General features: G+C 45.8%; 1 protein-coding gene across 1 annotated transcript in view; it reads right to left on the bottom strand.

Annotated features, from left to right (window-relative positions):
• The window catches only part of SEZ6L (seizure related 6 homolog like), a 189,684-nt gene that overhangs the window by 18,782 nt on the left and 155,904 nt on the right, over nucleotides 1–14,998 (bottom strand). The window contains exons 11-13 of the mRNA XM_038576092.1: nucleotides 12,948–13,144; nucleotides 6,633–6,827; nucleotides 3,331–3,522 (exon numbers count right to left, since the gene is read on the bottom strand). Of these exons, the coding sequence (XP_038432020.1) occupies nucleotides 3,331–3,522; nucleotides 6,633–6,827; nucleotides 12,948–13,144 (584 nt within the window). The remainder of the gene's footprint in view (nucleotides 1–3,330; nucleotides 3,523–6,632; nucleotides 6,828–12,947; nucleotides 13,145–14,998) is intronic.

Here is a 14,998-nt window from a genome sequence, read left to right as displayed (position 1 = left end):
CCAGAGAGGGCAAGCTACTCACCCAAGGTCACCCCGCAGAGCTGGGGGTGTATGTCTGGCTGTGAATTCCAGACACTTCCTTCTATCTATGCTTGACCTGTCAGTTCTTGAAGGAGTGAAAAGACATGGTTGTGAGTCCCAGCTGGACCAAACTCTGGCCTTGAGGAAGACACTGGGAACAGAAGTTGGAGACATCCAGAGCTTTTACAGCTGGCTCTGTCTGCTTCATGAGCTTGTGGGTGGAAGATCTTTGTCAGGAGTAAAGCACTGGAGCTTTGCTCAGAAGCTGGGACTGCAGAGGGTGAGGTAGGAAAACACTGCTGTTGGGCTTAGTCTGGCTTCCGTCGGAATCCTGGGTTCTCCCCTTCCCTGCTGTGTAGCCTCAGGAAAGCTGCTCACCCTCTCTGAGCTTCCTTTGCCTGCTTTTATGTGGACACAGGTGCCACCCATACAATTTCAAGAGTGTTAAATGCACTAATGCTGGGGAAGGACTTGGGATGCTGACAGTGGGGCTGTAACCCTTGTTCAGCAGAGGAAACACTGGAAAGTTGTGGATGCCTAACAAACTCATCCTTAAAAACACCCTCAGAACCCGAATACAACCTGCCTCTCTCTCTGACACCCCCCCCCACCCCACTCCTGCTGTCAGAACTGACCATCCTCTTGCCTCCCATCTCCTGCCAGTCTCGCTTGCCTGTAATGAGGCTGGAAGCACATGCCGGGTTCCTCTTTGGGCTTCTGGGAGGATCGCATGTCTCCTGACACCCAGCCTGGCTCGTGACTCATTAGCGCGGGTGTCAGGGAAGCCGTCACAACTGAGATTCCAGGGTACGGCAGCCCCGGAGGGAGGGAGGCTTGTGTCTCTGAAACCCAGCAACCAGCACAGCCCAGAGGGTCTTTGGAGGCTGTGCCTCATTAGCGAAGTGACTTTTCTTTCTTTTTTTTCTTTCTTTTAAATGATATCTCCACCTTTCAGTACTTTTCAATAAGCTTTTATTTTTAGCTTCTCATCTCTGGGTCTCTGCAGCTTGACTGGCTTAGGCAGCTTCTGATCGCCCTTACCGTCACCAGCAGGGAATGGGAACCGCACTGGTGTTCTGGGCTGACTTAGCAGAGTGTACCTGACCGGGAGGCTTTGAACAACAGAAATGCACTGTCTCACAGCTCTGGAGCCTAGAAGTCCCAGGTCAGGGTGGCTTTCAAGGGCCATACTCCCTCCGAATTCTGGGAAGGAAGGATCTGTCCTTGTTTCCTTCCTTCTAGCTTCCAATGGTGGTAGCTGGCAATTCTTGGTGTTCCTGGACTTGCAAGCACAGACCCAGGCATGCCCCCGGGTCTCTGTGTTCAAATTTCCCTCTTATGACGACACTGGTCACTGCGTTGGTGCCCATCCTAACCCTGTAGGACCTTACCTTAATTTGATTACTGCAAAGCCCCTAGTTCCAGAAAAGGTCCCAGTTATAGTACTGAGTTTGGGACTTCAATATCTTTTGGGAGACACAATCCTCCCCATAATCCACTGTGAACTCAGACCAAAGGTCTGGGGACTGGGAGGGGATATGCTTGTGGTGAGGGGTTAGGGCCATAGGCTGCAATTTCATTGGGACAACCCTATAGGGGCTTGTCCCCTGCCACCTACAGTGAAATATGTCTGGGCAAGGCTGGTGGCCCTGGACTCCAAGACTGGAATCCCAGCTCTGCTCATGGAAAAGTGTTGTGACCTTAATCACATGTCCCTGTGAGTCTCAGCTGCTTTTATACACACTCCTATACATGCACACACACATATTCACACCTATACATTCACACACACATATAATGTGTTTAGCAGTGTGTTTTAGACATTCAATAAACAATAACTACTGTTATCTATTTTCCCCTCTGAGCTTTGGTTTTCTTTTTTTTTTTTAAGATTTTATTTATTTATTCATGATAGTCACAGAGAGAGAGAGAGAGAGAGAGGCAGAGACACAGGCAGAGGGAGAAGCAGGCTCCATGCACCGGGAGCCTGATGTGGGATTCGATACCAAGTCTCCAGGATCGCGCCCTGGGCCAAAGGCAGGCGCCAAACCGCTGCACCACCCAGGGATCCCTGAGCTTTGGTTTTCTTAGTACATTTGCACGCACACACATAGATACATACACGCCACCCACACATGCACAATACATTCACGAAAGCATATAATGTGCTTACTATGATGTCTTACACAATCATTAACTAATAATCACTATTAGCTGTAAAAGGGAGCAGATGTGTCTTATGTCTGAATTACCCATCAACTGTACAGTATTTTACCTCCGAGATGCCCTTAGCTCTGAAATTCTAGGATCCTGCTAAAGAGGTGGATGGGGACCCAGGGTGTGAGGTCCAAGATTCCTTGTTCCATGTGAATGCAGAATAAAAATGTCCCCCTTTTCCATGCAGAAGACTTTAATTTTAGTTTTGATGTAGCCCTACTGGCAGCTCGAGCTGGCTATAGCCTTCATGGAGCTGCTCAAAACACACTCAGACAAAATATTAGCGCAGCTGACAGTTTCTCGAATCCACATACTGCGTGAGGCTTTGCTCCTTCTGTGTTACCTCCTGTTTTCTCTAAGCAATGGTTCTGATCCCTCGCTGCACATTGGAACCCCTGGGTGGGGGCTTTGACAAACCTCACTGCTCGTGCTCCGCCCCAGACCAGGAGCACCAGAATCTCTGGAGTCTTAAAACTTCCCTGGTGATTTCATGAGCTATCAGTCAGGCTGAGCCCCCTGGACTACGGCTCTCTGCCCTCTCTCCTTGGCAAGAAGAGTAATTCCTCCCTTGTCAGAATGACTTTGGAAGCCTTTCTTTGATTCTTTATGATTAAGAAATCCCTAAAATCTTTTCTTAATCAAATATTTGCTTTAGGGGCTTCACATAGATAAAACTAAAGTTTAAATCGGTTTAAATACACCGATTTCATGTCCAGTGGATGGCTTGATTTTCTGCAGAGTCAGACAGGTCCACTATTAACACCAATGATTTCACTATCTGAACCTTAGTATCTTCTTCTTGCAATGGAGACAGCAGTGCCTTGCTCACAAGGCCACTCGAGGCAGGCGGGAGGGACGTTCGGTAAAGGACTTAGCACAGTGCCCAATAAATTTACTGTAAATTCCCAATAAATGTTCTAGTATGCATGCCTTCGATCTGCCACCCATGGTCCTGGGGGTAGTAATAGCAGTAAGTGCTCTTAAAGAGTGGAATGTCTCCACCCAGCAGCCCAGCCCTCCACCATGAAGAAGAAGTGAGCCTCTGTTGGCATCAACTCAACAGATGGCATCAAGTCAACAGATAGGACTCACAAACACAGTGGGGCAGGCGTGACGTCCAGATGGGTGTGCCAGTCTCGCGGCTGTAGCAGGTCAGAAGAGAGCTGCCTTCCAGCACAAAGCCAGGGTTGCATGTGTATTGGATGGTGGTGCCCACCAGCAGCACGGGATCCGAAATTAAGCGGGTCGAGTGGTCCACTTCTCCAGGGTCGGTGCAGTACATAACTGCGGACAAAATCAGATTGAGAGGGTGTTAGGGCTCTTGATGATCACAGGTTTGCTGAGAACTATAGAATGATCTGGCCAAGTTTCCTAACTTTGTTCTTTTCCTGTTTGGAAAAGAACTGCATCTGAGCTCTTCAAAAGGGCCAGGATGAAAGAGAGCTGAGTTTAACTCCACGTATAGGAAGTAGCCCAAAGAAATGTTTGCATCAGGACTCCAAGACCTATGTACGAGGTTGTACATTGCACCATTATTTGCAATGGTAAAAAAAAAAAGACAAGGAAAAAAGAAACAATGCAGATTGTTTAACAGGGGAAGAGTTCAATGCAGAACAGCTGTTGCATGAAATCCTGAGCAACCATTAAAGAGAGCAAAGTGAGGTGACCTTCACTGCTTTTATGGTGCCTGTATATATAAAACAAGCATCCTTGTTTTCTTTTTAATTTTTTAAAGATTTATTTATTTATTTATGATAGACATAGAGAGAGAGAGAGGCAGAGACACAGGAGAAGGGAGAAGCAGGCTCCATGCTGGGAGCCCGACGCGGGACTCGATCCCGGGACTCCAGGATTGCGCCCTGGGCCAAAGGCAGGCGCTAAACCGCTGAGCCACCCAGGGATCCCCAGCATCCCTGTTTTACATTACTTTTCAATTAAAAAAAATCAATATACAGAAAAGGAAAATAAGAAGTCACTTAAAAAAAGAATGAAGCACACCACGTGTATGATATGAAAAGCTATCTGGATGTCTGAGTTGAGAAAACAGCAGTGGTGAAATATCTGCATCTATAGGGGTTTCTGCATGAATATCCCTGAGTCTATATATGCCTACCATGCATGCGCACACATCTCTGTGCATATGTGTAACACACAATGCAGTTGGAACAACACAGAATAAACTTTTAGGAGAGGCATCATTTCTTTTCTTGTTTTTTGTATCTTTTTTTTTTTATTGGAGTTTGATTTGCCAACATATGGCATAACACCCAGTGCATCCCGTTAAGTGAGAGGCATCATTTCTAGAGAGGAAGATCATGAGGTATTTTCACTTTGTACTTCCTAAGCTTCCTCCTGCTTGAGTTCTGGAAGTAAGCACCTGTGATTTGCATAATGTGAAGTTACGGTTACATACATCTTTTGATGTTGCGAGTGTAGTTGAACCAACGAATGAATGAATGAAAGGCATTGACTGCACTAGGGACTTCTAGGGGGGAGACCCCACTGTTCTCAGGACGTTCTGCTGTTCTTATCTCACTAGAAGAGAAGCCACCGAGGCAGGATGGTGGGTCTCTGTCTTACATGCAGAGCGACAGGCAACCAGCCTGGGAACATAAATGCTGATACCTAGAAGGGTCCCAATGCAAATTCATTTGCTCTAATTTGGGCCTTTTCTTGGCAAAATTTGAGGCAGTTGAGAGTTTCCCAGAGAGAGCTAGTTTATGTCCTCTCCAAGCCTTCAGAACTCACTAACACAATGTACATCATCAACATCATTATTATTTATACATATATTTTTAAGTAGGCTCCATGGGACCCATCATGGGGCTTGACCATATGACCCTGAGATCAAGACCTGGCTGAGATCAAGAGATGGACACTTAACCAACTGAGTTACCCAGGCACCCCTAAAAAAGTCAATATTATTATTAAGAATTTAAAAAATAATTACTATTAAAAAATCATGACTTAAAAAAATTTAAAAATCATTATTATTCAACAATTCTCAAAAATCATTATTCAAAATATTCTAAAAATTGTTATTATTCAAATATTTAAAAATCATTATTCAAGAATTTAAAAACATTATTCAAATAACTTAAAGAATCATTATTCAAAAGTTTAAGAATCATACTAAGATGTGTATTTAAAACATTTTTAAAAGTAATGATGGGGTGGGTGGCTGGGTGGCTCAATCAGCTAAGTTTCCAAGTCTTGGTTTCAACTTGGGTCTTGATCTTGGGGTTGTGAAATCAAGCCCGAGTCCAGTTCTGTTCTCAGGGTGCTGAGTCTGTGTTCAGTCTGCTTGTCCCTTTTCCTCTTTTCCTCCTCCTGCTCTCTCTCTCAAATAAATAAATACAATCTTTGAAAAAAAAAGTAATGATGACGTAGGTCATGTTAATTTGTCTGTGATGGGTCTCACCACCCATGGTGCTTCTCACTGTTGGCTTTTATTTTCCCATCATGATCACATACACACACACACACACACACACACACACACCTCACATACTGTTGTAGAACAAACAGATGTCTATGTAGCCCATTTAGTGGATTTTTAGCAAGTTCCTTCATGTTTCCCTCAGTTATAATTAATTTTCCTTGCCATTGGAATATTTATGACAGGGATTGTGTGCAACCCCCCCATGCCCTCCCAATACCCTCTTTCTCTGCTGACACTTAATATTTCTTATGCAACTGGTCACTCAAGGCAGGCTGAGCAAGTCTACCCAAGTACTCCCAAGAGTACTCCCAGCAAGACAACTGCCGAACGGAGGCTCATGTAAGAGGAGGTAGGAAGCAAATGGTTAGTGGGAAGAAGCCAGCCTCAAATTTAGCTCCTCCCCCATTCCCACTAAAATTTAGTGTAGAAACCAGAATCACCTCCTTTTTCTCCTGCTTTTCAAGACACCAGGCCAGCTATCACCAGCCTTGCATGGCCTGCACTCCTGAGGGCAGCACGCAGAAGGAGCCACAATGCTGGATGGTGCTGTTCGAATGAAGTCAGCTACCTGTAGGGGTTTTGAACTGGGACTCCAAGGTCCAACTTAGATTGGTCTTGCGTGGCTACTACAGGTATTTTAACGATGAGTCTGAATGATGTTTTTTACGCAGGTTACACAATCCCCGTTTGCCGCAGTCTATACCACTCCCTACTGTCTCTCCCTCAGCCTATTTCACTCATTTACATCCACCAGGGTTCTGAAGGCCCCCGAGTCTGACTTCCTTGCCCTAGAACTCCAAGAGGACTTTTGTGGGCAGCACCAGTGAGCTGATGGAGTAGGAGGGAGGCCAGATCCTACATGAAGTGATATCACTGCATCTACATGGAAAACACTCCATGGGAGAGATTTACCACCCACTGACTTAGAGGAAGAAAACAAGATGACTCTTACTTTTCTCACAAAATGGGGGGTCGCTGCTCCAGCTGAGGTCCCACTGGCAGGTGAGGGTGTCACTCCCCACAATATCATAGCCGGGGTCACACTGGTAGGTGATTCTGGCTCCTCTCACGAGCTCCGTATGAGAAGTGGTTTTCCAGCCATTCTGGATCTCTGGCAAGTCTGAGCAGGAGTCATTCCTTGACACCTCTTTAAAACAAAAACATAGTCTTTAGATGAGAAGGTGGACCTTTATGTGTGGTTCCTTTTACAAATGTCAGAAGAAAGAGAAAACAGAAGAAAAAGCCTCCAGAAATAGGTAACACACTTTAAAATCCCTTTATCACCGAGAACTCTGCTACAGAGAGATTTTATGATGAGATCTTCCTGTGGCCCACTGGACTTACCAAGCATTCTTTTGGTTTAACAGAGTCAGTTTAGGATTTAGAGTGAGACAGGACGCCTGTGTAGCTCAGCAGTTGAGTGTCTGCCTTTGGCTCAGGGTGTGATCCCAGAGTTCTGGGATGGAGTCCCGCATCGGGCTTCCTGCATGGAGCCCGCTTCTCCCTTTGCCTGTGTCTCTGCCTCTCTGTGTGTGTCTCTCATGAATAAATGAATGAATAAATAAAATCTTTACGATTTAGAGTTAGACAGAAGCCTAGCCCTGCCACTTACCAGCAATATGATTTGGGGGACAACCCCTTCTGTTTCTCTCTGCCCACTCCACCCTGTTATTCTCACCTCCTGGAGTTTATATTCTCCAGTACTCCTTGCAACACCCAATAGGGCTCATGTGTACAACCAACAGGCTACTGAAGAGGTGATGATGTGTGGCTCCTGAAACTAGATGTTGAGGGGCTCTCCCCTTGCTCTCTGGAGAGAGCAACTGCCACACTGTGAGGATGCTCAGGTAGTCCTCTGGAGAGATCCATGTGGAGAGAATCTAAGGCCTCTTGCCAATGACTGGCATTGACTTGTTAGTCCACTAGTGAGCCATTTTGGAAATTGAGCCTCCAGCCCCAGTCAAGCCCTCAAATGAATACAACCTTGGCTGACATCATCACTACAGACTCATCATGGGAAATCCCAAGTCAGAACCATCTGGCTTAAACTCCTGATTTCCAGATCCACAGAAAGTGTAAGATCATAAATGAAAACTGCAGGGCACCTGGGTGGTTTAGTTGGTTAAGTGTCTGCCTTTGGCTCAGGTCATGATCTCCAAGTCCTGAGATCATGTTCTCTTTCTCTCTCAAAAAAGTAAAATCTTTAAAAAAATGTCATTGCTCGTGATGAGATGAGTGTTGGGTGTTATACTATATGTTGGCAAATTGAATTTAAATAAAATTTAAAAAGATAAAAAATATGCATTGCTAATTTGAAGGTCATATTTGTTACACAGCAATGGTAGCTAACACACTCAGCCTCATCCTAAGACTGTCTGTAGATTTATGGGTTTGATGGATTTGTAATATATGTATATATATGTAATATATGTTTTTGTAATTAAGATTAAGATTAACACTCAACTATTAAGATTGAGTGTTAAGATAAACAGATTAAGATAAACACTCAACTATTGAAATAAAAATAATTATTGGTGCATTGTTGAAATCATGCTGCATATCTTCAGCGAACATTAACCATACTCCAAAATAAGCTCTATATGCAGCTCATTATTATGGAGTCTTCCCCTGGAATAAGCCTGCCTTCCTTCTACAAATCCTCATTACTGAGGTAGCAATCCAAAGCCCACTATTACTGTGCTTGCTTCCAAGTGCCCACTGCACAGATTTTGAGAAAAGAGATAATTATGTCGTATAATTAATCTGCAGTTCTTATGTGCTTCTGGGGAACGCAAAGCACCTTCACTGTCTGCAGGAAAGTCATTCTGAGAAACAAGCAATGGCTTTTCCTGGAATTTCATCATGATTTTATTTGGGGAATGGAGATCTCAGGGGTGTCTGCAAGAAGAAGGGGAGAGAGAAATGTCTTCTGGAATTGCTTCGTGGGGAACAGGAGCCTCTATTTTTAGGCCTTTGAAAAATCAGCCAAGCCCTGGATTTAGGACACAGCTGCAAATGCTCAAACTGTGGTTGAAAGGGGAGAAATAGGGGTAGATACTGGGTATGTGGTCTGCCTTGTGCCAAATGCTTCAAGACTGAGAAAGGTTTGCTTGTCTGACTTCAATCTGAGCCAGCATGGGAACACACTCCCATGGGACCTCTCATTTCCTTTGTGGAATTCATCACATTTGGGATTATCAAGTAGGGGATACTGTGACTCAAATCTTGGCCACACAGTTACTAATTCAATGGACTTGCCTAAGTCACTTAGTTTTCCTGTTCTTTAGCTCCTAGACTCCATCCCCAGAGACACTGATTCAGAAATCTGCAGGTTTAACCAGCATCCCAGTTGGAGATTCTGGCATCTTCCACCCTTATGGGCCTTTAACTTTGTAAAGAATGAGAAAACTGGCCTAGGAGTTGGAGGACTTCCCTTCTGGTCTTTCTTTGTTTGAGAAGCTGTGTGACTCCAGTCATGTTGATAAACATCTCTGAGCCTCATTGTCCTCAATCATACAGTTGAGACAAGAATCATGACCCTGTCTATAACTTATAACTTAGGGCAATGTGAAAACTAATTGATGTGCACAACATGACACTTAGATGAGTTTTATATAGATTCACTGATTTGTTCGAGCACTTATTATATGCCAGGTACTAGGAACACAGGGATCTGAAGTCATGGTCTCAGTCTCATGGTCTAGATGAGCAACGTGGTCCAACTTTTAGGCAAAAGAGATACCTGAATGCACTAAGTACATGCCACCATTTGGCAGTTAATGTTCAAGATCAGCATCCGGTCTAACTTTTGGGCAAAAGAAATACTCAAATGCACTGAGTACATGCCACATTTACCAGTCTTATGCTCATGATAGACATCACTAATCAATCATAGCAATCTCTTTCTTTGAACCAAACTGAAATCTCCCAATCCTTCTCAACACAGACTCCCAGGAACCACTGCCATTTGACCAGAGTTAACCTACAGTATGGAACTTATTTATTATCCAAGGATTGGAAGAATAAGCACACAAGTGATCAATATCTCTTTGAGAAACACCACATCCTCATCTCTGCTTTTTTAATCCCTTGCCTCCATGCACTTGGCCACAGACACTGGCAAAGCACAGGAAGCAGTAAGAGAATGGTTCTTTGCTTCTACCTAGGCAAAGCAGAATTATGGGAGGTCAGAACCATGTAAGCCCAGAGTGTTCTTATGGAAGGTTCTACCAGCAGTCCTAGCAGATTAGCCGTGGCCACACTGAGAGCTGAGTGCCAGCCTTGAGATCAATCTCAGAGCTTCATAAATCTCTAGATAATCACAAAACCCCCTGACCCTTCCATGTGATCTCTCTGCTGAATAAGAATTGCATCTATGTCTAGTTAAATCTAGACCTGGCATAGCAACTACCTCTCCCAAGCCATAGAAGACATCACTAGTCAGTCATGTAACTCTTCCCCCACTGACTTCACATGTGGACTCCTCAGAATTCTTTTTAACATGCTCTTCAACATGGATAGTCACAAGCAATTGACTGGTATCAGAATTAAATACAGAAGCCCACCTGCCTTCCCTGTGATATTGAGTGTGTGTTTCTTTGACAGAAATAAGAACAGGACTATTCTCTTTGTGTGTCACCCACATTAGCCAGACTGTGTATCCCCTAAACCCCATACTCGCCTCTCCCACAGCAGCAGCAGCAGCATGTGATTCTGATACCATTAATGGTACCACCTCCCTCACTTTCACCAACCAGAGAAACAGAGGCAGGGAGAGCGATCTATTCATCCCTGGGTCCTGGTGCCTAGTGCAGGACCTTGCACATGTGACCAAACTGTCTGGAAAGTGGAGCTGATGCATTTGAAGATGAAAGAAAATAATATATGGAAAAGTACCTGCCAATTTCAAATGGACACACAAAATCTAAAGTTTCAGCTTCAAGAAATATGAGCACTTCCTCTTCAAGATGGTGCCACATTGAACATTGGCCAGACTTCCAGGTTAATCGTGAGTAGCCCTGGATAGGGTGAGATTTCTGCTACCAAGCTGAATGTGGTTTTGGAAGACTGACTCAGGCACCAGAGGAGACAAATGAGTAAACCTATGACCTCATCTTCCAACTGGGAGGTGGGGGGTGGGGCCTGGAGGAGAGAAGTCTAAGGAGAGAGACTGAAGCCAAGTCACCAGAAACTCTCCCTCCAAAGGCATCTGACTCTGGATGGCATCTTGCCTGGGCAGCCAGCACAAGCTGTCCCCCTGTGCCCAGGGCCCCACCCAGTAAAGAGTGCGGAACCCATGGAAAGTAACAACAATAATACTCTGAAAACACTTAGCAGCAAAATCGAGGGAGAAAGGGCCCCTGAGAAACATAAAAAAGATCAACGCTTGTGTCTGCCTCTCTGAGAAATGTACACAGAGCGGGCAGGGATGAGAAACATCTACCAGCTGGAAACAAACAAATAAAAAGGCAAGGGACTTATTTTCACATGCATGGTCAGGGAAAGGGTTTGTATTTTAGAGGCAAGAGATGAGACACAGAGAACACTTTATATTAGAGATGGATGGGCAAATATTCAAGCCAGGAAGAAGAAGGAACCACAGACACAAAATCTGGATTAAGCCAGAGGGTCTTTGATGGTAGGCGTGGTGGGGGGACACTTGGCAGAATGAAACCTCCTTTTTCCCCCCTTTTCATGAGCTGTCCACTCCATTCTTGGGTGACCCAAACAAGTTCTCTGATTGCTGGACAAATCTTGCCCATTGAAATCCTCAGGATGCAGCCACCCACAATCTTGGATGCCAAAAGAGGTGAGGTCTTAAGTACCCCTGTGTGTCTTCCAAGTTCTTGGCTGTTGCCAAGAATATCAGGTGTGGAGAAATGCTAAGGTCCAGGAGCCAGGAAGCCTGGGTGTGAGCCTCAGATCTGCCCCCAAGGAGCAAGTCCTTTATCCTTGGTGGTCCAGGGCTTCTTCTGCTATGATGTGACAGGGTTTAAGCAGACACTCTGTCCATTCAAACTCTTTCTGGGCTGGGATTAGTGGGATTTCATGGTGTTCCAGTCTCCTGACTGCTGGCAGCTTGGGTGCTGGCCATGAAAGGATGAGCAGAAGTGCTTGGATTTGAGAGTATTGTAGAAGTAGAGTTGAAAGAATGGGTTGGTTATGGGGCAGGCAAAGAGGAAGCAGTCAGAAACTGGGAGAGCTCTAGTTTCATCTCCTGGGATAGGGCAGAGGGACAGAAGCAGCAGCAGAAGCAGTTGGGTGGTGGTGGATTGGGAGTAGGGACAGAGGGAGTTCTGTTCAGGGCCATATTAAATCTGAGATGCCAGTTAGACATGCAAGAGGAGAGTTCGCACAGACTTGAGTAGACAGCTCATGGGAGAGGTCAAAGTTGGAGGTACATACTGGGGGCCGATGAAACACAGAGAGGCATTGCTTACAGCCAAAGGACTGGATGACAGTGCCTGGGAGTGAGTTAGACAGACACGGGACAGGACTCAGGGTAGAGCTTGGGACCTGCCACTGTTCAGAGCAGGGTGACAGAGCCAGCAACGAAGAAGGGGGAGTCACAGGTGGGGAAGGAAGAGGGAAGACTGTGGGTGCTTCCACAGAGGTGTTGGATGGCCAAGTGTGAACCGAGCTTGGAGCTTCACAGCAGATTTTTTTGGTTTTGTTTCTGTTTTAATGTGAGGGTGAGAGAAATGGTTTGGAAGCTACGTCAAAAAGTGAGGAAGATGCCTCTTGCCTCTTCTAGGTCCTACAGTACAGGAGGTGGGAGAGAAAGCATGGTCTCCATTGGATGGGGCTGCAGGGGAAGAAGAGCCCTTAGGGAGAGTCCAGCTTCAGTTCACGCAAGATGGCAGAGACAGTGTTTTGAGAAGTTGCAAGCACAGGAGAGTGTGCTGATGATATAAAATCCCAGCTGACTACAAGGGGAACAGCAGGAATCAGGAAGTCACGAGGTAGCATCTACTAAATCCTGATATTGACCCTCTGGAGTAGCTATCAGTTTTTCCATTTTACAGATGACCAAAAGGGTGCTCAGAGAGGTTAAGTGACTTGGCCAAGATCATAGAGCCATTGATGGCAGTACTGAAGTACTAAAACTCAAACCCTGGTCTTCTGACCAGACAGCCCAAATGCTTAATAGCTACACATATTTACTGTGCCATTAAAAGACCATGTAGCACAGAACCCTCAAAGAGATGTATCTAGAAGAAGCCATCTAAATAGACACATCTACAAATGGATGGGTGGAGACACTTACCTATGTAGTTCATGATAAATCCTTGGCCCTTCCCAAAGATGAGGCCAGCAGGGTCTGAGTGGAACTGGATGGTCAGGTCCGGCGTGGATGAGTACAGCTTCTGGGGGCCACTGTTCCCCAGGTATTGCCCCAAGATGTGAGGCATGACCTCGTCACCATCATAGATAGTCAGGATGTCACTGTTGCTCAGGTTGAGGCTGGGGGCAGGGCAGAGAGAAAAGGAGGAGTCTTGTGAAACTCAGTTATGGGCATTAAACAAGCCTTTGATTCTTTTTTTTTTTTTTTCAGACAACACACATTTGTGAGGCACACTAGATGGCAGGCACCAGGCTAGGAACTAGGGGTGAGGTAGGCGGAGACCACAGATGTGACCAGGACACGCTGATCCTGCCTGCAAACACGCACAGCCCCTGGGTTTGGGGAGGGACTGGGGTTTTGAAGACTCATGCAGGAGATGGTCTTCCCTGCAAGGAGCTTCTTGCATGATTGAATGCTGAATTGTAAGTAGAACTGCCTTCACTGCCAGTGGAGCAGAGTGCCGGGCACTGGGCTACATGCTGGGGGTGTAGCATGGGTCTTCCATTCTTCTCTGCTGTGGAACAAGCTGACTGCATCCTAAGTAGAACCTGCATCTTCATGTCAGGTGAAATGAGCCTTCCCCTCATTATGTGGCAAAGTCTTCAGAATCAAACCCGGTATCTATTACGTTTAGGCGATGGGGCGGAGGGCGGGATGGAGGCATCTTACTCCCGAAATACACTCAAACCTGCTATCAATATTCATAACGTGAAAGGATGACACATTTCCAAAGACAAATGCAAGCAAACACCCTGACACTAAATATCAGGACTGCAATGGACAGTTAATAATCCAGAAAGCACTTCAGTGTGCCACAGAAACATGTGTTATGGGAGGCGTGCTGGATAAAAACGGATTTCTCATTGAAAGAGTGCCAGCTAATTCAGTGTTGGGTGCAGGCACATATGAACTCATGCCTCTTTCCCTCCATTCTCCTTCTCCACTTCCTTCTTATGTCTTTCTCCTTCTCTTGTGTCCCTCTTCCTAATATTTTTGAACACCTCAGATATGCCAAGCTTGTGTCAGGGGATACAAGAACCACAAAGCAGTGGTAGATTTAGACTAAGAAACCAGGAATTGTGGTAGCAGTTAACGATCAAGGTGAGTGCAGAGAGAGGTGACTGGGGGCATCCTGGAGGCCTCCTTGGAGGAGATGGTGCTTGCTTCCTCAAGAAAGATTAGAGGGCTCTAAGGTTGATAAGCAGGGCTGGTGAGAAGGCAAAGCACAAGTGAAGGAGATAGGGAATGAGATCATGGGTCCTGGAGGAACTTGCCTGGTGGTCAGTGTTTTCCTGCTGTGGGTACAGGCATGGAAGTCTAGAGAGCTTGTAGGAGCCAAGTTTATGTGTTTGGATGTCATCTTGCTTGGAGTGGGAGCAGACAAGACACTGCCTGAGGAGAGGCATTCCAGGAAATGGCCCTAATCAAAGTTTCTAGAACTGATGCAGAGTGAGGATAGCCCCCTACCTTGTCCCCCACCCCACAGCTTCACCCAGTGCCCCAGGGCGGTGTTCTCCTTCCCCGGTGTGGGAGGACAGGGAGAAGGGGGTAGAAACAACCTAAACTGCTGCTTCTAGTAGTAAGAACAAAGCAACTGAAACACAAGGAACATTGTGTAAGGGTGGCTTCCAGAGGCCAGGCGATGTATTTTATTCCAAGTGATGTCCTCTCCAGCACCTCTCACATTGCTCATGTAAAGTTGTCCTGAGAGCTGACTTAGGGAGATTCTAACTGCCCCCCATAACCTCCACCAGCTTCCTTTGCACCACCTCCAAAACACTTTCTCCTAATAAAAGGCGTCCCCTGGCTTTGCATGTGTGGCTTCAGGACAGAGCCCCTAGAGATATACCCTCTGCCCATTTCCAGCTAAGGCTACGGCTTCTAAACCCTACTGTATTGAAATCCTGGAGTTGCCACCTTCTCTTGCACACCATAGGTGCTAGATAAATGCTAGGGTATGAAAGAGCCTGCCA

This window comes from Canis lupus, chromosome 26, assembly GCF_011100685.1.
Source record: "Canis lupus familiaris isolate Mischka breed German Shepherd chromosome 26, alternate assembly UU_Cfam_GSD_1.0, whole genome shotgun sequence".
In the NCBI taxonomy this organism is placed as follows: Eukaryota; Metazoa; Chordata; class Mammalia; order Carnivora; family Canidae; genus Canis; species Canis lupus.
The sequence above is the reverse complement of the archived record's forward strand: the minus strand, read 5'-3'. Positions and strand labels throughout refer to the sequence as shown.